At 38.3% G+C, this 18,595-nt stretch overlaps 1 protein-coding gene across 16 annotated transcripts in view; it reads right to left on the bottom strand.

Moving 5' to 3' along the window:
- The window catches only part of mycbp2 (MYC binding protein 2), a 253,347-nt gene that overhangs the window by 62,183 nt on the left and 172,569 nt on the right, over positions 1–18,595 (bottom strand). For 9 of the 16 annotated variants that reach the window (XM_072577934.1, XM_072577936.1, XM_072577938.1 and 6 more), the window contains 6 exons: positions 14,384–14,608; positions 11,530–11,662; positions 9,768–9,893; positions 7,868–7,912; positions 1,187–1,348; positions 652–753 (listed from right to left, as the gene is read on the bottom strand). In XM_072577934.1, the coding sequence (XP_072434035.1) occupies positions 652–753; positions 1,187–1,348; positions 7,868–7,912; positions 9,768–9,893; positions 11,530–11,662; positions 14,384–14,608 (793 nt within the window). The remainder of the gene's footprint in view (positions 1–651; positions 754–1,186; positions 1,349–7,867; positions 7,913–9,767; positions 9,894–11,529; positions 11,663–14,383; positions 14,609–18,595) is intronic. The other 7 variants (XM_072577943.1, XM_072577951.1, XM_072577940.1 and 4 more) reach the window with 5 other exon arrangements.

The following is an 18,595-nucleotide window of genomic DNA, read 5'->3' as shown; positions in this document are numbered from 1 at the left end:
TTTAAGGCTCCATGAACAAAGACATATCAATAAGATGGGTATACAGCCACAGTTAGCATTGTATGAAAATAAACAGGATTACTGCTACAAATGCTAATTGTGGTAGTTGATTGACAGGGTCAAAACCACCACTGGTAAACTAAATTTTTATACTGCGACTTCCCATATTTCCAAATGAACCGAACCACAAAATGGCAGCTTGATTCTTTTTTACAACGTTGTCCAGAAGACTTTGGATTGATCTGAACAACCATAACATCAAATATTTTTAAAAATCATGAGGTGAACCTTGTCAACCACTTCTCCTTCATCTTCATGCCTATCCTTGGAAGCAAACAGTAAATGGAAAGCACTGAGCTTCATTCAAAGTTTTACAACTAAAACCCATGTAGAATATTGTGAAAATATATCTTGACTCTTCTGCAAAATAGTGAAATACTTGGATCAAGAAGTTTTAGAAGGGCAAGTGCATGAAACAATAAATAATTCTGCATTTTAACATGCAAAATATTGGCAGAAATGCAAAAAAATGAAAAAAGTACTTTCAACGTGAACCCATAGGCAAGGGCTAAAGCACCACTATTATCCTCTGCTGGAGTTCAGCAGTCATATAATCAGTTTTTTTTAAAAAGTCACTACATGCATACCCACCCTTTGACTTCAGAGACACAGAGCAGACACCTGACCCAGGCCCTGAAGGACCATTACTTTTGCATGAGCGCTCACGTGAGGCAAGGCTGCGTGATGAAGGGTCTACAGAGGAAGACATTAGCAGATAAGCAGCAGAGGTTCAATGACAAATGCTTCAGCAGCAAAAAATAAGCAAAGAAGCACTTTACAGAGTGATTTACAAGTAAAACACAAACTTCAGTAAGCTGTATGTTTTCAAACAAGGTACAAGTTGGGTTTTCCTTTCCAATTTTAAGTCTGACAATTTAGTGGTACATGTTGGGACATTGTCAGAGCTAATGCAATGGAACCATTTTTAAAAAAAATGTTCTGAATAAGGAACATCCCAGACTACCAAGTAACAAAATGCTGTAAAACGTGCACTGAAGACAAATGTTTCAAAATTCATGTTTAAAATTAAACTTATTACTGTACTGATAGAAGACAGTATAAAGAACCAAAATACTAAAGCAACAGGACAGAGTATATGTTAAGCAGCTGAGGCAGACAGACTTACTCAGAAGCTGAGGTTGAGACTGCGGCAAGGAAAGGGGTTGTCCAAACACAAATGGGCTGTGAACAAGGGAGGAGGAAGGCTTTGCAGCTTGACCAAAGACGCTAGAAGCTGTAAAGAAAGGCTGTGACTGAATGGTATTCAGTATGGCACTCAGTTGATCACCTGCAGCAGGCAAAATTAAGTAAGACTATGTTTGGCTTCTTAACCCCCCTGAATTGATGCATTCCAATGATTTTACACTGGTATGAAAGTATGAGGAACATGAAACTACTTTTTATACTGTCGTACAATTACTCAGCAAGTTAAAACACATACATTGAATGAACCACAATCTATAATCTGGCCTCAATTACTGTAAACCTGCTTTTAAAGTATGTGTGACAATTCTTCACTACTAGGATACTAAAGATCAAGACTACATCACATCAAAATAATTAAAATAAGTCAAGACGACGAATGGATAGGGTGAATAGCCAAGTATTCCCCTGCACACCCCAAAGTAGGGGAGTCCAAAACTAGTGGGCATAGGTTTAAGGAGAGAGGGGAAACATTTAAAAGAAACCTGAGAGACAACTTTTCTGGGGAAGATGGTAGTATATAAATGAGCTGGTAGATGAAGTGGTGGAGGCTGGCACAATTACAATGTTTAAAAGGCATCTGGATAAGTATGTGAATAGGAAGGGTTTAGAAGGGATAAAGGTCAAATACTGGCAAATGGGACCAACAGCATGGATATGTGTTAGACCAAAGGGTCCATTTGTATGCTGTGTAACTCTACGTAAATTCTTCCAAGTCATAATATTTTTGACTTATTACTATTTTCAGACTTTATTCATAACTAACATTGAGAAAATTAAGTGTGGATTCCATTCATTCTGCTCTTTGAGGTGCAGTGGTGGCAACAATGCACTAAGTGTCTCCACCTAAAGGATCTTTTTGATTCACAAACAGAACTTATGAACGCATCTCGAAGTCCTGCGGTAGTGTACAGTATTCTGCCATGAGAAAAATTCTCAATGACTGGAGCAACTTCAATAGAAGGCAAATGCTGCTCTTTCCCAAGTTTCCTCAGTAGCCATTTCCAGAACTAGGATCTGCTAATTCTCAAATGCTTCCCTCTTCTGACTATCTTCAGTTCTGAACACTAGTATCAAATACCCTTTCAAGTGGCTCAAATGAATCTCTTAAAGAGTATAGTATTGATACATTCATAACAGGGAGGTCAGGAAGGCACAGAGAGTATATGAGATGGCCTTGGCAAATGGCAAATTCTGTTTTGGTTTAAAACTAAGTGGTTTGACCAGCTGCATCTCTCCTGGAATATCCACTGTATACCTGCTTAAAGCAACTAACAACGTTAGGGTCTGGACTACTTTCTTGAAGTGCTTTTAGGGGGTCTGGCCTGGTCCATAACACTATCCCAGGACTTTGTGGGAGGTGAAGGTAGGAAAGTGCAGGGTCCCTTGCAAACATTTTTGTATTATCTATAAATATGGGGGAGGTGCCAATGAGTGGAGAATGGCTAATGTTGTGCCTTTAAAAAGGGATACAAGGAGAAGCCTGGGAATGAAAGACCTGAAAGTCTGACTTTGGTGCTGGGAAAGTTGTTGGAAGTGACTCAAAGATAGGATGTGTACGCATTTGGAAAGACAAGGAATGATTAGGGACAGTCAGCATGGTTTTGTGAGAGGGAAAAGTGATCACAAACATTATTTAGTTTTTTTGAGGAAGATTGATGAGGGCAGAGCAGGAGACATCGTTTATTTGGACTTTAGTAAAGCCTTTCACAAGGTTCTACATGGTCGATTAATTAGTAAAGATAGTTCACATGGGATTCAGAGTGAGCTTTCCAACTGGACACAAAACTGGCTTAATGACAGGAGACAGTGACGGTGGAAGGTTGCTTTTCAGCATGGAGACCTGTGATCAGCAGTGTTTCACAGGGATTGGTGCTGGGTCCACTTTTGTTTGTCATTTTTATAAATGGTTTAGATGAGAATATAGAAAGCACAGTTAGTAAATTTGCGGATGACACCAAGATTGGAGGTACAGTGGACAGTGAAGAAGGCTATCTAAAATTACAAAGAGATCAATTGGGTCAATGGGGTGAAAAGAGACAAACAGAGATTAACTTTGATAAATGTAAGGTATTGCATTTTGGTAAAACAAACAAAGGCAAGACTTACATAATTAAAAGCGGGGCCTTGGAAAGTGTTGTAGAACAGAGACACCTAGGGGTTCAGGTACATAATTCGTTGATGTTTGCATTACATATAGATAACGTGGTTAAGGTGGCATTTAGCATGCTTGCATTCATTGAGTAAAAGGAGTTGGGACATCACATTGAAGCTACATTGGAAATTGGTGAGGCCTCTTCTGTGTCAATTCTGATCACCCTGTTATAGGAAGGATATTACTAAGCTGGAGGGGGTTCAGCAGAGATTTATCAGTATATTTCTGGGAATGGAGGAGAGATTGGATAAGCTGGGACTTCTTTCAATGGAGCATTGGACGTTGAGAGGCGACTTTATAGAGGTTTATAAAATAATGAAGCGTATAGATAAAGTGAATAGCAGGTGGGGATTTCAAGACTAGGGGACATATTTTAAAGAAATAAGAGGAGAAAAAGTTGAGAAAGACATGAGGGGCAATTTTTTTTTTCTTTTTACAGAGTTGTTTGCGTGTGGAATGAACTTCCAGAGGAAGTGGTGGATGTGGTTACAGTTACAACGTTAAAAATACATTTAGGTAAGTACATGAATAGGAAGTGTTTAGAGGGATATGGAACTAGTTTAGTTTGGGATTATGGTCGGCATGGACTGGTTAGACCCAAGGGTCAGTGTCTGCTCTACATGACTCTAACTTATTCTGCAAGGAAAAGAGTTCCAACTTTGACAATTTATCCACATAACAGAAGTTCATCCCAGAACAGTCTTCCTTAATCTTTTCTCAACCTGTTCTGAAGTCTTCATGTCCTTCCTAAAGTGTACTGCCCTGAATTGGATATGATACTCCAATTGAGGCTGAATGAGATTTTTCTGAAGATTCAATTACTTCTTTGCTTTTGTGTTCTAGGAATCTACTCAGAAAAGTAACAAGATACTGAATTTTATTTAGGATCTATTCTTCAAACTCCACTTTGCACTTGTCCATTGTTTATGTTCAAGCTCTTTTTTTTAAGCAAAATATACCATTCACCCTTTCCTGCATTACATTTCATAACTCAATACTTCACAATGTTTCGGAGGTCAGGGATTTCACTGATACTGTCTTACTGTATACAGTCCTTCTCCTGTGTCTTAAATATTTATAGTTAACCTTGCTGAGTAATATGGAATGCTCATGTCAGCTTCAATCGACTGTGATACTTTAACAGGAGATTCCAATTGAAATATGAACATCATCAATTTGGCAGGCTGCTAGCACCTGAATCAAAAATAATATTTTTCAATATATGCTGAAAAAGAGAGACAGGAACTTAACTAATGATCCATGCACTGAACTTGCTTTTTAACCCAACATTGTGGTATCTCAATGCTCAGTTTTAATTTGCTGTCACTGAAATTTCTAGAGTCAGCATGGCACCTACAGAGAGAATATATTCCACCACACAGGTTTCAAGCAGCTTTTGAATGACAATTCAGGGCCAGACAGCAAAAGCCCATCTGCACACTCAATTTCACAGAGATGACACCATTCTGAAATCAGAAGTAGCCTGCTGGAGAGGACAATTGCCAAAGCTAGAAAACAGACAACTATATGATAGAAAGCTGCATTATATACAAAATACAGCTTTCCTTAAATTGCTGAGAAATGCAATGCTCATAGTGAAAAACCAATTGCCAAAATATGATCCCTATGTTAAGAGAATTTGAGAAAGCTTGGTGAGAGCGTAACCTGCAAGGAGAATGCAAAGATACTTCAGTGAGATTTGGACAAGTTGAGTGACTGGGCAAATGTATAGCAGATGAAGCGTAATATGGGTAAATATGAGGTTATCTACTATGACAGCAAAAACAGGAAGATAGATTATTTGAATGGCAATAGATTGGAAAAGAGGGAGATGCAATGAGACCTGTATACCAGTTTCTGAAAGTAAGTAGGAAGATACAACAGGCAGTGAACATAAATGCTGTGCTGACTTTCATTGCGAGAGAATTCAAGTAAAAAAGCAGGGATATCTTCCTGAAATTATGTACAATGTTGAGATCACACCTGGAGTACTGTATACAATCTTGGTCTCTGCACTGGAGGAAGGATGCTCTGGTTATGGAGGGAGTGCAACATAGGAATCATTCACATGAGTAAACCGGAGATGGCAGGGCTGATATATGAAGAGAGAGATTGGATCAGTTAGGAATATATTACTGGAGTAAAGAAACAAACGGGAGGGAAACAAACCTATAAAATTTGAACAGGTCTAGACAGGGGAAACGCATGAAGGTTGTTCCTGCTGAGCAGGAAATCCACAAAGAGGAATAACAGGCTATGGATATGGATAGGCCTCTGAATTGAGATGAGGAAACATTTCTTCCCCCAGAGAGTGGCGAGCCTGTGGAATCCCCTGCCACAGAAAGCAGCTGAGGCCAAAACATTGAATGTATTCTAGAAGGAGCTAGATATAGATGTTCGGGCTAGCAAGATCAAAATATGTGGAGAAAGCTAGAACAGGGTACTGAATCGGATAATCAGCCATGATTACATCAAATGTCGAAGCAGATTCAGTGGCTTAGATGGCTGTTCCTATTTTTTATGTTTTTATGAAACAAAGTGACTCTTTTCACAAAAGGTTATCCCTGTTCATACTTTTTTTAATGGGGGGGCGGGGGAGGGGGGGGAGAAGGGGTAGTTAAGAGGAGGACAGAAAATTAGAAAACAATTTGTTGCCTTGGATGTTCACTGTACATGTGTATTTCAATTTTTCCAAAACTGTGGATGAGTCGCAAATATAGAAGCAATCATCCTGGAGGCATATTCTGACAATTATATACTTCAAACTTAAGAAACAGAAACAAAGATTACGTTTGAAAGTACAGCTCCAAGTCGATACAATAACAGATTGTGAACAGAGAACCTCTGATTACCTCTGCAGAATAAAAGACTAGATATAAAACGTTCTCCTATAGTGTCATAGTTGAATTTACAAAGGAAATCTAACTTCTGTGACCTTGGTTTAATTTACAAAATAACTAGTGCAAGGCACCCTCTGCAATGTAAATACATGGATTACTTTGAAGAATCCTGCAGCCCTAGTATATAATAATAACTTTTGAGTCCCTGGTCTAAGCATCAGCTGTAACATACACAGGAGCTTAAAAAGATTTTGCTGTGATCAGCTTCTAAAGAGATTGTGCAAAAGTCTTTACAGTTAACTTCTGGCTTCCAAGTAACTCAAAAGTTGCAAAATAACTTGACAATTTGATCTCTACTACCAATGTCATTTGGGTGAAAGTCTCAAAAGATGAGAATAATGGCAATCGTGCAGAATCCACAACCTGACCTTGCCCTGACTGTTTTTAAAAAAACCTTTTAATTAATCTAAAGAACAGGTGTATCAGAAGATGCTGTGTGGTGACTGTGTGTTTTGGCCCAGTGGTCTCCATCACATGCTCCTTGTGATTACTGGATGTTGGTGTGACAGAGGTTCCTCATTTTCTATTCCTCAAAAAGAACTCAAACAGGAAGTCATTTTGAGAAATTTCAAGGCGCTCAATCTGGGGAAATACTACAATAGGTATGAAGGTTAAATTGATCCAAGAGATAAAATGCCTGACTGAGAATGAGTTCAGTGAATAATCGGTGTCCAACTGCAAGATGGTAGAAGTAGTGGGTTTTCAGGTTCCATTAAGATCTTAATAGCCTGAACTTAAATCATACCACACAGGAGGAAGTGTTAATCTGATGCTCAGAGCTTTTCTACAAAACGCAGAGGGAAAATAAAATATTCCACTTAACGTTACCAATCTACTTCATGCTTCTCTTGCTAAGCTCATAAGTGCTAACTTTAGATCTCTACTTGGTCTGAAAATCTGTCAGTTGAGGTCCTTGCTTTCCAGGGACGGTGTTAAGGTTATGAACTAGACAAAGGAGCTCAACTAAAAAAAAATGTGCAATGGGCAGCATGCTAATCTGCAAAACGTTACTATAAAGCTTGACATTATACACATAACTGAAACAATCAAGTCATGATGAATATAAAATTAGTTTATTGAATCATGGTGTGCTTAAGATATCTTCTATACGTAGAAAACAAACAAAGACAGAACCTTTACATTACAGTCCAGTAATTCTGGAAGTCAACCAACAAAGAACATAGCAGACAAAATAATTAGATTCCTCAAACATGCCGCCGGAACCAACTTAAAATTTGGAATCTTCCAAAAAATTTTATTTGGATGCAAAATGAATCAAAATTGCAAGAATGGTCCTGTAAACTACATTATTCAAATTTAAATTCAGTTTTGAACTCATATTACTCCAATTTTACAAAGTTACTGGGCAAATGAAGCTCAACAGATTCCATTGAATTAGGAAAATAAACAAGTTTTATTTTGGAAGGAGAATGGAAGACATTACCTTGCCATAGTTATTAAAAATTAATATTCCTTCCTACCTTTATTCGAATAGTGAAAAGCAAATGAATACTCCATAATATTCCCCATCATAATACCCTACACTTACCAGGCTCAGTGAATGATCCTATGCCAAGGTCTGCAGTGATTTCATCTTTAAGAGAAAAGTTTGGGATACAATTAACACAAAAGCTTTTTAATACAAGTTTATAAACTGTTGTTTTAACACAAAATGGAAGCAACTAGAGTGAACAAGAAATAATTAAATACAGCATACAATAATATGACTCAAAGCCAATGTATATTAACAAGGCACCACAGAATTATCAGCATTTGCTTTGAAAATTGCTAGCGAGTTTTGGGATGCACTTTTGAAAGGAATGCAAGTAAACCTGGACTAGAAAGACTCTTTCATTCCAAGAAATTTCCTGTACCAAGAAAAGAGAGAGTAGGCTTTCATTTTCAGCATTAATTAGTTCAAGTATGCATACCTTATCACTGGAAATGGAGCATGGACTTCCAAATCAGTATAACTGTTAAACATAATGATGTGTGATGATTTTTCCAATCAGAACCAACATAAAACAGTGTGTTTGTACCTTCAGTTTTCTCCAACTTGCTAGCATTCATTCTAATGGCAAAGGTGCCCTCTCACCCAGGGTCCAAATTAAATACAGGTATAATAGATTGCCTTCAATCTTTTAGTTTGGAAAGCTAACACCGTTGTGCATGACAGCAACAGGTCTCCAAAATGCATATGACTACATTATTCTGGAGCACACAGAAAATAACCTACATTGATCTGTTTGAAGAAACCTATTGAGCGCTATTAAGAGCTATATAGGGATACTTTCACTTTGAGGTCATTAATCAGCGTGCTGCACATGACCAGATCGCGAACAGCCTTCTCTCTTTCAAGAAGCATTATAAAACAAAATAGCACAAAGTTGCATGGGGAGAAAGATGAGGAGACAATCAACAGCTTGATCAGAGGTTTTAGAGTTAAAGTAGTATTTAGATTTTGACAAAGAGTTGCCGAACAAAGGGACCTGGGTGCAGATGCATAGTTCGTTAAAAGTGGAGTTGCAGGTAGACAGAGTGGTGAAGGCAGCATTTGGCATGCTTGCCTTCACTGGTCAGTGTACAGGAGTTGGAGGTCATGTTGTGACTGTACAGTACATTGGTGAGGCCACTTTTGGAATATGGAGTTTAATTCTTGTCTCCCTGCTTGTAAGATGGATGTTGTTAAACTTGAAAGGGTTTAGAAAAGATTTACAAGGATATTTCCAGGATTGGAGGGTTTGGGCTATAGGGAGAGGCAGAATAGGCTGGGGCTATCTTCCATTGCGTGTCGGAAGCTAAGGGATGACCTTATAGGGGTTTATAAAATTATGAGGGGCTTGGAGAGGGTAAATAGCCAAGGTCATTTTCCCCAGGGTAGTCAAATCCAAAACTTAGAGGGCATAGGTCTAAGATGAGAGGGGAAAGACTTAAAAGGGATTTAAGGGGCAAACCTTTCATGCAGTGGGTGGTGCATGCATTTGATGAGCTACCAGAGGAAGTGGTGGAGGCAGATACAATTACAACATTTAAAAACCATCTGGAAGGGTTAAGAGAGATAGGAGCAAAATGCTGACATATGGGATTAAGATCAGCTAGGGATATCTGGTAAGCATGGATGAGTTGGACCGAAGGGTTTGTTTCTATGCTGTATATCTCTTATGACTACCTTTGACTTAACATCTTCAAGATCACAGAATGAGACACACACATGGGTTTAGGGAGGAAATTCCAGAGCTTAAAGGATTTCTGCCAACAAACATTAATATAAATGCTATTTCAGAGACTGAATTCTATTTCTTTCTCTTTATTTGTGAACCAAATAATTCCAATTAGAAAAGGAGAGAAACACAGAACAGACTGACTCTAATGAAGCAGCAAAACAAAACAGGGCAATATTTACAGTATGTGGATCCCCTCTAACTAAATAGATGATAATTTTCACATACCTTTAGCATTTGCAAGACTGTAGTCAAATCCTTGAGTATTGTTTCCACTTGCGCTCCTGTTGAAAGCAGGAGCTGTGAAAGGACTAGGTGGTGGCGTTTGAGGTGCTTGATCCAGCAGTGCTTGTTCTGTCAAAGAAAATTATATTAAACAATTTTTGGCAAGATTGTAAACTAAGTTAGGGAAGCTTAATAAAATTAACATTTGCACTGGGGTCAACATTTACTAGGCGTAATCATGGTTTTAAAACTGCGGTTTTCTGCTGTATTGCTTGGAAATTGAAGTGCAAAATGCTTAGTTGGGATAGTTGAGATAAATAGTTGGGATTACACTGGACCAAAGGAATGACAATTTCTGTGTTACATTTAATCCTGAATACCTACTAGAGGGGCGCTGAGCAAAAAGGGGAAAAGAGCAACCATCATATAGCAATGGAATATTCTTTTCAGAGTATATTTTCGAGTCCAAGGCCTTTTGACAAAACAGATCTCAGTTTAGTATGAGATTTTTGAACAGCTTTAATGGCTCAGTAGGTGAGTTCACATTGGGAAGGGGCTCTGAAATTGAAGTCTAACAACGATATTGCGAATTATGTTTCACTCTTGGTAACTTATCTCATCTCTAAGATACACTAGAAGGTAGCAAGCTTGAACTTTATCAAACATCCTTCAAGCTAAGATCCTTCTTTATATACTTCTTACAAACATATTCCAAAAACGGTAAACACATTATATCACTTCACCTAGTAGAAAGCAATAAATATGGAGGAATGCTTGCTCCCTAAGAAAATAAATCTACCTTTTGCAGCCTCCATTCTGTTGGCATTCATGTATGAAGTCATGAATGTTTCCAAGGCTACCAGCCCTAAACAGGTCTCCCTACGAGGCTTTGTTTAATTCTGTTGTATGTGCTCCTCTGGAGTGAAGCAGGATTCAATGATCAGTGAAGGCACCCCGGGAAGCTCTTACCAGGACTTGATAAGTGTCACATTGGATGGTTCTGCTGCCTTCACCTGACATTCTGAAAGACTAGGTTTTGGAACTACTTAGTATTTTGATGCTTTCAGCCAATTCTTACCAAAAAGAAAGACACTGTACAGACATGTTAAGGTTGAAAATATTGGATTTTCCTAAAACAAATCTCTGCTCAAGACAGTGACAGATTACACCATAGATAACTTTAATCGAGCAGGTCTTTGAATCACAGCCTGCCTCACCCAGTTACAACATCTTTCTTTATTACGTGACTCACTGAATAGGCATGATGTGTTCCTGCACGGATTCTCACAGCTAAAGGAAGATCACCACTGATGCTCCTCAAAATAGTGGCAATGCTGGTGCATTACCAGCAAAGGTTGGGCACAACTCAAGGAATTGAACAACAATTGTTTTATAGCTGTTTTTAGAAAATGAGCTCTGCAGATTAAATACTTATCACCAGACTGGAGACAGATGCAGCTACAAGATACTGGTGAGAAATAAGAAAAAAAACTCTAGTACAAGTACATCATAAAGGAATAAAGTCTTCCCCACAGAAAAAGTCATGCAAGACTACAGGCTGTAAAGTGTGAATTAATAATTCGAATAATGAAATAGTTTTAATGGAATTGTTATTTCAAGTGGTATTCTGAGAGATTCAACTTGTACTTTTGTATGTAGGATCACAAATAATCAGCTTTAGCTTTCAACTTTTAATGTTTTGAAAATACCACTGAGAACAGAATTACTTTGGCACAGAGTGATTAACTGAATAATGAGCACCTACCCTCTTCGTGTCTGAGGTACTGGTTACCACCTCGGTCTCTGGCTAAGGACCAGGCCTCACCTTCACCGCTTTCACAGAATTCCACCATGGTGTTCTTATCTAGCTGGATCCATATGCCCTCGTGATTTGCCACCTATTATACAAACAACACTTTTGTCTTGCTCCATATTTAACAACAGAATTTGGGTGTCTGCAGAGTTCAGACTGTTTAAATATTTTACATCTCTCAATTTAAAATGCCTTAGCTTGGAAAGGTCTTTTATAGCCTAAAGATTATTACACTGTGGTGTAAATTAAAATGCTGAATACTTAGGAAACAAAGTCGGAATATGATAGCCTATTGAATTTCTGAATTTTTAACCACTGACTGCTAAAATGCCATTCTGATTTTAAACACAAAAGGCTGGAATTTGCTGGAGCAGGGATACACATGGCATCATGAACAGTTCAGGTTTTCCTCTCACCTTTCGCTTGAAATGAGTTTAACTTGCAAACTGATGGAAGGAGCTGATACTAGGTGGAGGACAACATGGCACCCAGGATTTTGAGTGTATGATGGAACCAATATTGTCTCAACCAATTAGGATAAAGGACTAAGAAATAAATAGAATGGTAGAAGGCACAGGTTGAAGTCTCGCCTGCTTCTGAACTGTACAATAACACATCTAACTAGGTTGATTAAACAACGGGTCTCTTGTGGTACAGTGTTAGTATCCCGACCTCTGGGCCAGAAGGCATGGATTCAAGTCCCATACGCTCCAGAGATATATCAAAACATTTCTGAACAGGTTCATTAAAAATATGGAGAAATAAACGGAGGAAGAATTGAAAATGAGGACAAATTCACTATCAATTTAGGTGCTGAGAAATGAAAGGAAGAAATGAGATAGACAGGAAACAGAAATGTGCAGTGGGTAGAAGGGGACGTCTGGAAGAACATTTGAGCAACACCTGACAGAATTCCATAGTGGGGGTTGCAGGATTGCACACAGATCCATGAAGGAAACCTAATGCATTTGGGGAATGGAATGCCTTGGGCAGGATGGATTTGACAACTTAGGGAAGTGAAGGATGGGGATCAAGGGATGATTGTAGATTCTTATTATAGGTGTGCATGGACAAATTGAGTGGATGGGTGTTTTCAATGGGAAAAGGGCATCCCACCCCCACCACATCACACCCTCCCGCCCCCCAAATGATGATAGTGTCCACAATCTTCTACCCTTTTAAGCATCTTGTGAAAAATAGAATACCTACTCACCTCCTCACTCCAACCATTTTATGGCCTGGATAGTGTAATATCAGGGTAAACTGAACTTGGAACGAGCTCAAGCAGCCTGCAATTACTTATTTGCATACAGTAGGCTGCTGATTTCCCCCCTTCCATATTTTTGGTCATTATTAGCAAAGTGGTGGGTTTGCCACTTGACCTATAGTACGCCCCTCACCACCACCACCCCCAACTGCAGACAAACATCCAGCCCAAAGACAAAAGAAACAAAGTGGGAAATTAAGAATTTAAATTTTGTGAAGCTTCAATACTTCAACTGAAGGACACTACCATGCACACAACCATGGATAGGTTACTCAATTTTAAAAATTTAGAGGTGATAATCATTGGTAGTCATTAACAATTATTATACACGATTGACATTTTAGTCCCATTTCATAGTTAACAAGAGAACTCTGCATAGCTTCGATTGTTTAAATGTTTTGTGTCTCTATCATTTCGATGTTTGTTCAGTTCTGATAGCAGGTCATCAACTTGAAGCATTAGCTCCATTTCTTTCCATAGATGCTGCCTGACCTGAATAGATAAGCATTTTCTGTTTTCATCAAAAATTATTTGATGAAAACAAGTACTTATTATTAATAGTAGTAACTACATGGTGACGGCAGTGGACAATTAAGAAAGCAAATGCAGCACCTTCACTAATATCATGAAAAACAAATATGGACACTGCTTTCACCATTTGCAATTCACAAGGTACCTTTTCCTTGTCACAAGTTACTAGCCAATTGCGCATGAACAAACATTCAAAAGTTGGTGCTATTCACATGCCATCATATTTTCAGCAAATTCCAGCCCAACAGATTTTTTATTAAGAAAAAGGTCTGTTAGAATTATTTCTCATGAATGTATCATTCTTGAATATTTCTTTAAAAACCATAGTTCATAAATAAGGATCCGCGATAAAGATTTATTGAGTGTAACTACAGGATTCAAAATGCTTGAATTATAGTTTTCACTGTTTCACTTAACACTCAACACTCACTACAACTACTAAATTTAGAATAAATTTGACATTTAAATTACACACGCAAAATTGTTAGATTCTGTGAAATATAATAATTTCAGTAAAATCTAACGTAACACAATTTAGATGCTTAGTTTTGGCTTTCAAATTATAAAAGGAGCAGCCAGAATATATTTACCAAAATTTCTGCAGCAATTTGAGAGATACAGGAATAAAAATGTATTTTTTATAATTAATTTGCAAAGACAATCCAATAAACAATAGTTAAATCAGTAAAGAAAATTAGTTTCTTAAGTGTAGAATACACAGAAGCAAATCAAATCAAAGCAATAGATCATGTTGAATCATAGGATTTTTCAGCTCAGAAGCAGAGTACGAGCCTTCAGATCACCAAATTTGGTAAGCATGGTATAAAAGCTTCCACGATTTGTCACAGCACCCAAAGGCATCATTTCTAATTTTCTTAATGAAGGAATTATACCAATATCAGATGTCCTCTTATAATATTATGCAAAAGCTTGAGAAGACATCAAATTTGCAGCATTTGCTCTAATGTGTTGATTGGTACCTGCAATAACACTTTCATGAATCCATACCTCGCCTAATGCCTTGACTCTGTTCCCAAGAACTAACATTCCAATGGGGATACCTCTAAGGTTAGGGCAGCTCCTGATGTTGTGCCCTGAAGGCCCAGTCTTCACTACCTTATATACTCCTGGTCCGCCTTGCAGGAACATCTTTTCCTGCTCTTTCAACACTACTTCATGGGACCGACGTGAATTTACTTCTCTGAAGTAATCATCAGTGATGGATTTAGGCTCCTGGGAAGAAAAAGCAGATAAATTTATTGTGCTAACTGTAACCTGTTAAAATTAGTTTCTGAAGTGTAGAATAAACAAAAGTAAATCAAAAAGCAAAGACTTCTCATAACAAGTTCAAGTCAATGCACATAGCATTTCTGCCACAGAACCCGAGAATATAATACTTACCTTCAAACAATGGATTAAGTGTCTTTGCTATTTTTGTGCAAACACCAAGAAATCTCAACAGTCAAAAAGCAATGTGGGTCAGAAAGCAACCTATGTGGCATTACCAAGTGCCCCACGATCCCCTCTCAGTCTCTACGCTGCCCGACATCCAGTACTGGAAGAGATAAAACTTCCTCCAATTAAATATTCGGAATATCAAAATGATAGCCTTCAGTCTTGGCAAAAACTCCATTCTGTCGCAACTCCAGCCTTCCTGCTAACAACTGCTTGCCAACTTTGTCTTACTCACCCCCAAAGTGAGCTTCCAGACACAAGTCTGACACCGCCAAGACCATCTACTTCCACCTCCATAACATTGCCCAAATCTGCCATTACTGCAGCCCATTTGCTGATGAAACACTCATCTATGCCTTTGCTCTAGACTCAACTATTCCAATTCATTACTGGACATTTCAGCCTCGTACCAAGTCCCATGCATAAGTACCCCTATACTCGCTAAGCTTTGGTCAGCGACGGCTCAATATTAAATTGTTCATTCAGCTTTCTCAATGGCTTTTCTCCTCATTACCTTTAATTTCCTCCAGCCCTACAACATTCCAAGATATCTGCAGTCCTCCAACTCTAGCACCTCTCATTTTAACCACCCTACCAGTTGTAGCTGTGCATACCTACCAAGTGTCTAAAGCTCTGGAACTGTCTTGCTAAAACTCTTTGCTGCTGCTTCCTTCTTACCATATGATGCTTCTTAAAACCCTAACTCTTTGACCAAGTTTTAGGTCATCTGCCTTCTTTGCCTTAAAGTGGATTAGTGTTAAATCTTCATCTGATAAAGCTCGTCAAGCTTGGGAGAGTTTACTGCTTAAAAGGCATTATATAAATATAAAAAGGTTATTGATATTGCTGAGAATTGCTAAACTCTTACAACTAGAATATTTAAATGATAAGGCTGAAATTTGTAACTTCCGAAAAGTAGAAGGGTACTCAACAACAGTAACTGTTAAAATGTTTCATTTTTACTAAGGTTAATGAAGATTTCTACAAGATCGCTGAAAATGTTTCAGCAGAGAACAAGCTCTCAAGAAAAATTTGATGGATGGTGACAATACATGAGGAGGACCACTGAACCTATGTCAGCTCTCTGAAATGGCAATTTAGCTCATCCCACTTATCCCGTAGCCCTGCACATAAGCTTGGGTGCTTGTTTTATGCTCATTTGAAAGCAAAAGTTGCATCTCCCTTGACCACACTCTCAAAAGCAGTGCATTTCAGACCACAGCCACTGCATTTTAAAAAAAAGAAGTGTTTTTACATGTTCCCTTTGGCTCTTTTCCCAACCACCTCAAAACGGTGTTTGTGTCTCAGATTTTGTCAATGGGAATGTTTGACATCTGTCTACTCTGTCAAGAGCCATCTTTGTGCTGATCACGTCAATCGCAGTTCCTCTCAACCTTCTCTCTTTTCAAAGCCACCCCAGCTTCTCCAACCTCTTCATATAAATCAAGTTCTTATTCCTGGAATCATCCTAAAATGCAATGCCCACAAATGGGGACACTGTGTTTAATAAAGGTTCAACATAACTGCCTTGTTTATGCATTCTGTGCTTCTATTTATAGAATTTGGAATTCTAACTATTTTCTCAACTTCCCCTATACCTTCAATAACTTGTGCAGACTTTCCTACTGTTTGTTCCCGCACTCGGTTTAGAGTTGTCCTTTATTTTATACTGCTTCTCCTCTCACTTCATAATTCATACTTCTGTTACATTCTTCAATTAAAAGTATTCTGTAGCTGCACAATTTCATTACCAAACCCTTGTTAAAAAGTTAATTGCATCCCTTCACAGCAAATTAATTAACTAAGTAGTTAACATCTGGAAGACGAAAACCTGGAGAAGACAAATCACAAATCGAGAAGCTGTTTCATGCTGTATTTGTGCTCTGAAGGTGAAGAAATAAAAATCTGATATGAAAAATTATGAGCAAAGTCATGTTATACAAAACAAATGTCATCAAAATGTTGATGCCATACAAAACTTACTTTTACCTAGATTTATTTTTGAAATAGATTCATAACATTTCAGCAATTAAAAAAAACACACTTTTAAAGATCTAACACTGAGCATTTACACTTACGTTTAAACCTACCTGACACTACACAAACAAATCCATGTCATGGTATCCATGGCCCTGGATGCCTTTACCAACATTAAGGGAAAGTTAATTAACAACGTTTAGGAGATACCTGGAGTGGTTTCTAACTAAAATAGGCAAAAGTGAGTACTGTAGATGCTAAGAAAAATTCTAACTAAGATGCCAAGATAGCTTGATAAAATGTTTGAATTAACTAAATCATCACCATATTTATACCATAATACCCAATTAATCAAATGTTGAAATATGCATTTAAATTAAAAAGCTCAAATTACATTCCCAACCATATACCAAATTCCAGTCAGTGAATCTAACTGAAGTCCAACTGATCAAACACAAATCTCAATCAGTTTACTAAGTGGGGTAGCATGCCCGAAGAAATTGATGACATGTTCTTCAATCTTGAAGCAAAGCAAGGTACTCTCCTATGGAATAAGGAGCCAACAGCACTGGTATCCAAAGTTAGTATGTGGCTAAATGCCTATTCACCCTCCCATTTGAAATAAGATTGATCAGATGAAAATTACTCAAAAGTAAAGACCTAAGATAAAACAGAGCTGAAAAATGCGTTGCTGGAAAAGCGCAGCAGGTCAGGCAGCATCCAAGGAGCAGGAGAATCGACGTTTCAGGCATAAGCCCTTCTTCAGGAATCCTAAAGGAGGGCTTATGCCCAAAACGTTGATTCTCCTGCTCCTTGGATGCTGCCTGACCTGCTGCGCTTTTCCAGCAACACACTTTTCAGCTCTGATCTCCAGCATCTGCAGTCCTCACTTTCTCCTAAGATAAAACAGACTAATTGGAAAATATGAGCTTAACATAATTAGTTAAGTATAAATTACATTTTTGAGTAACACAACCTAACTCTTCTATTATGACATGGCCCTATCTGTGGTGTAAGGCAAATATGTTTGATTATTACAAAGTCTTATTTTGTTTGATTGAGTCAAAGTTCACATTCAAAGAGAACCTGAATATTTCACTTGAAGGAACGATACCAGGATCAATCAGATTTCCGGAAAAAGTCTGTTCAGAGTACTTGCATCAGTCATTTTGGCTTCCCAAGCACTTCATTCGAAAGTACATTCTACAATTCCAAAACAAAGTAATATTTATGGAAATGAGTGCCCTTAAACCTGACCTAAGTTATATAAAATAGCTTTCCACTGCATGGGCACACTACACAGTCTCAAAAGGACCTGGATCCAACTGCAGCACTCTACAGAATCGCAATGTTTCTGGCACAGAAAGAGGCCACTTGGCTCCATTGTGTCTGTGCCAATTAAAATTTATCCACCCAACTTAGATTCATAGAGATACACAATACGGAAACAGACCCTTTGGTCCAACCTGTCCACGCCGACCAGATATCCCAACCCAATCTAGTCCCACCTGCCAGCACCCTGCCCATATCCCTTCAAACTCTTCCTATTCAGATACCCATCCAAATGCCTCTTAAATGTGCAATTGTACTAGCCTCCACCACATCCTCTGGCAGCTCATTCCATATACGTACCACCCTCTGCATGAAAAAGTTGCCCCTTAGGTCTCTTTTATATCTTTCCCCTCTCACCCTAAACCTATGCCCTCTAGTTCTGGACTCCCCAACCCCAGTGAAAAGACTTTTCCCATTTATCCAATCCATGCCCTCATAATTTTGTAAATCTCTATT

The sequence above is a fragment of the Chiloscyllium punctatum genome, chromosome 9, assembly GCF_047496795.1.
Source record: "Chiloscyllium punctatum isolate Juve2018m chromosome 9, sChiPun1.3, whole genome shotgun sequence".
NCBI lineage: Eukaryota > Metazoa > Chordata > Chondrichthyes > Orectolobiformes > Hemiscylliidae > Chiloscyllium > Chiloscyllium punctatum.
The sequence above is the reverse complement of the archived record's forward strand: the minus strand, read 5'-3'. Positions and strand labels throughout refer to the sequence as shown.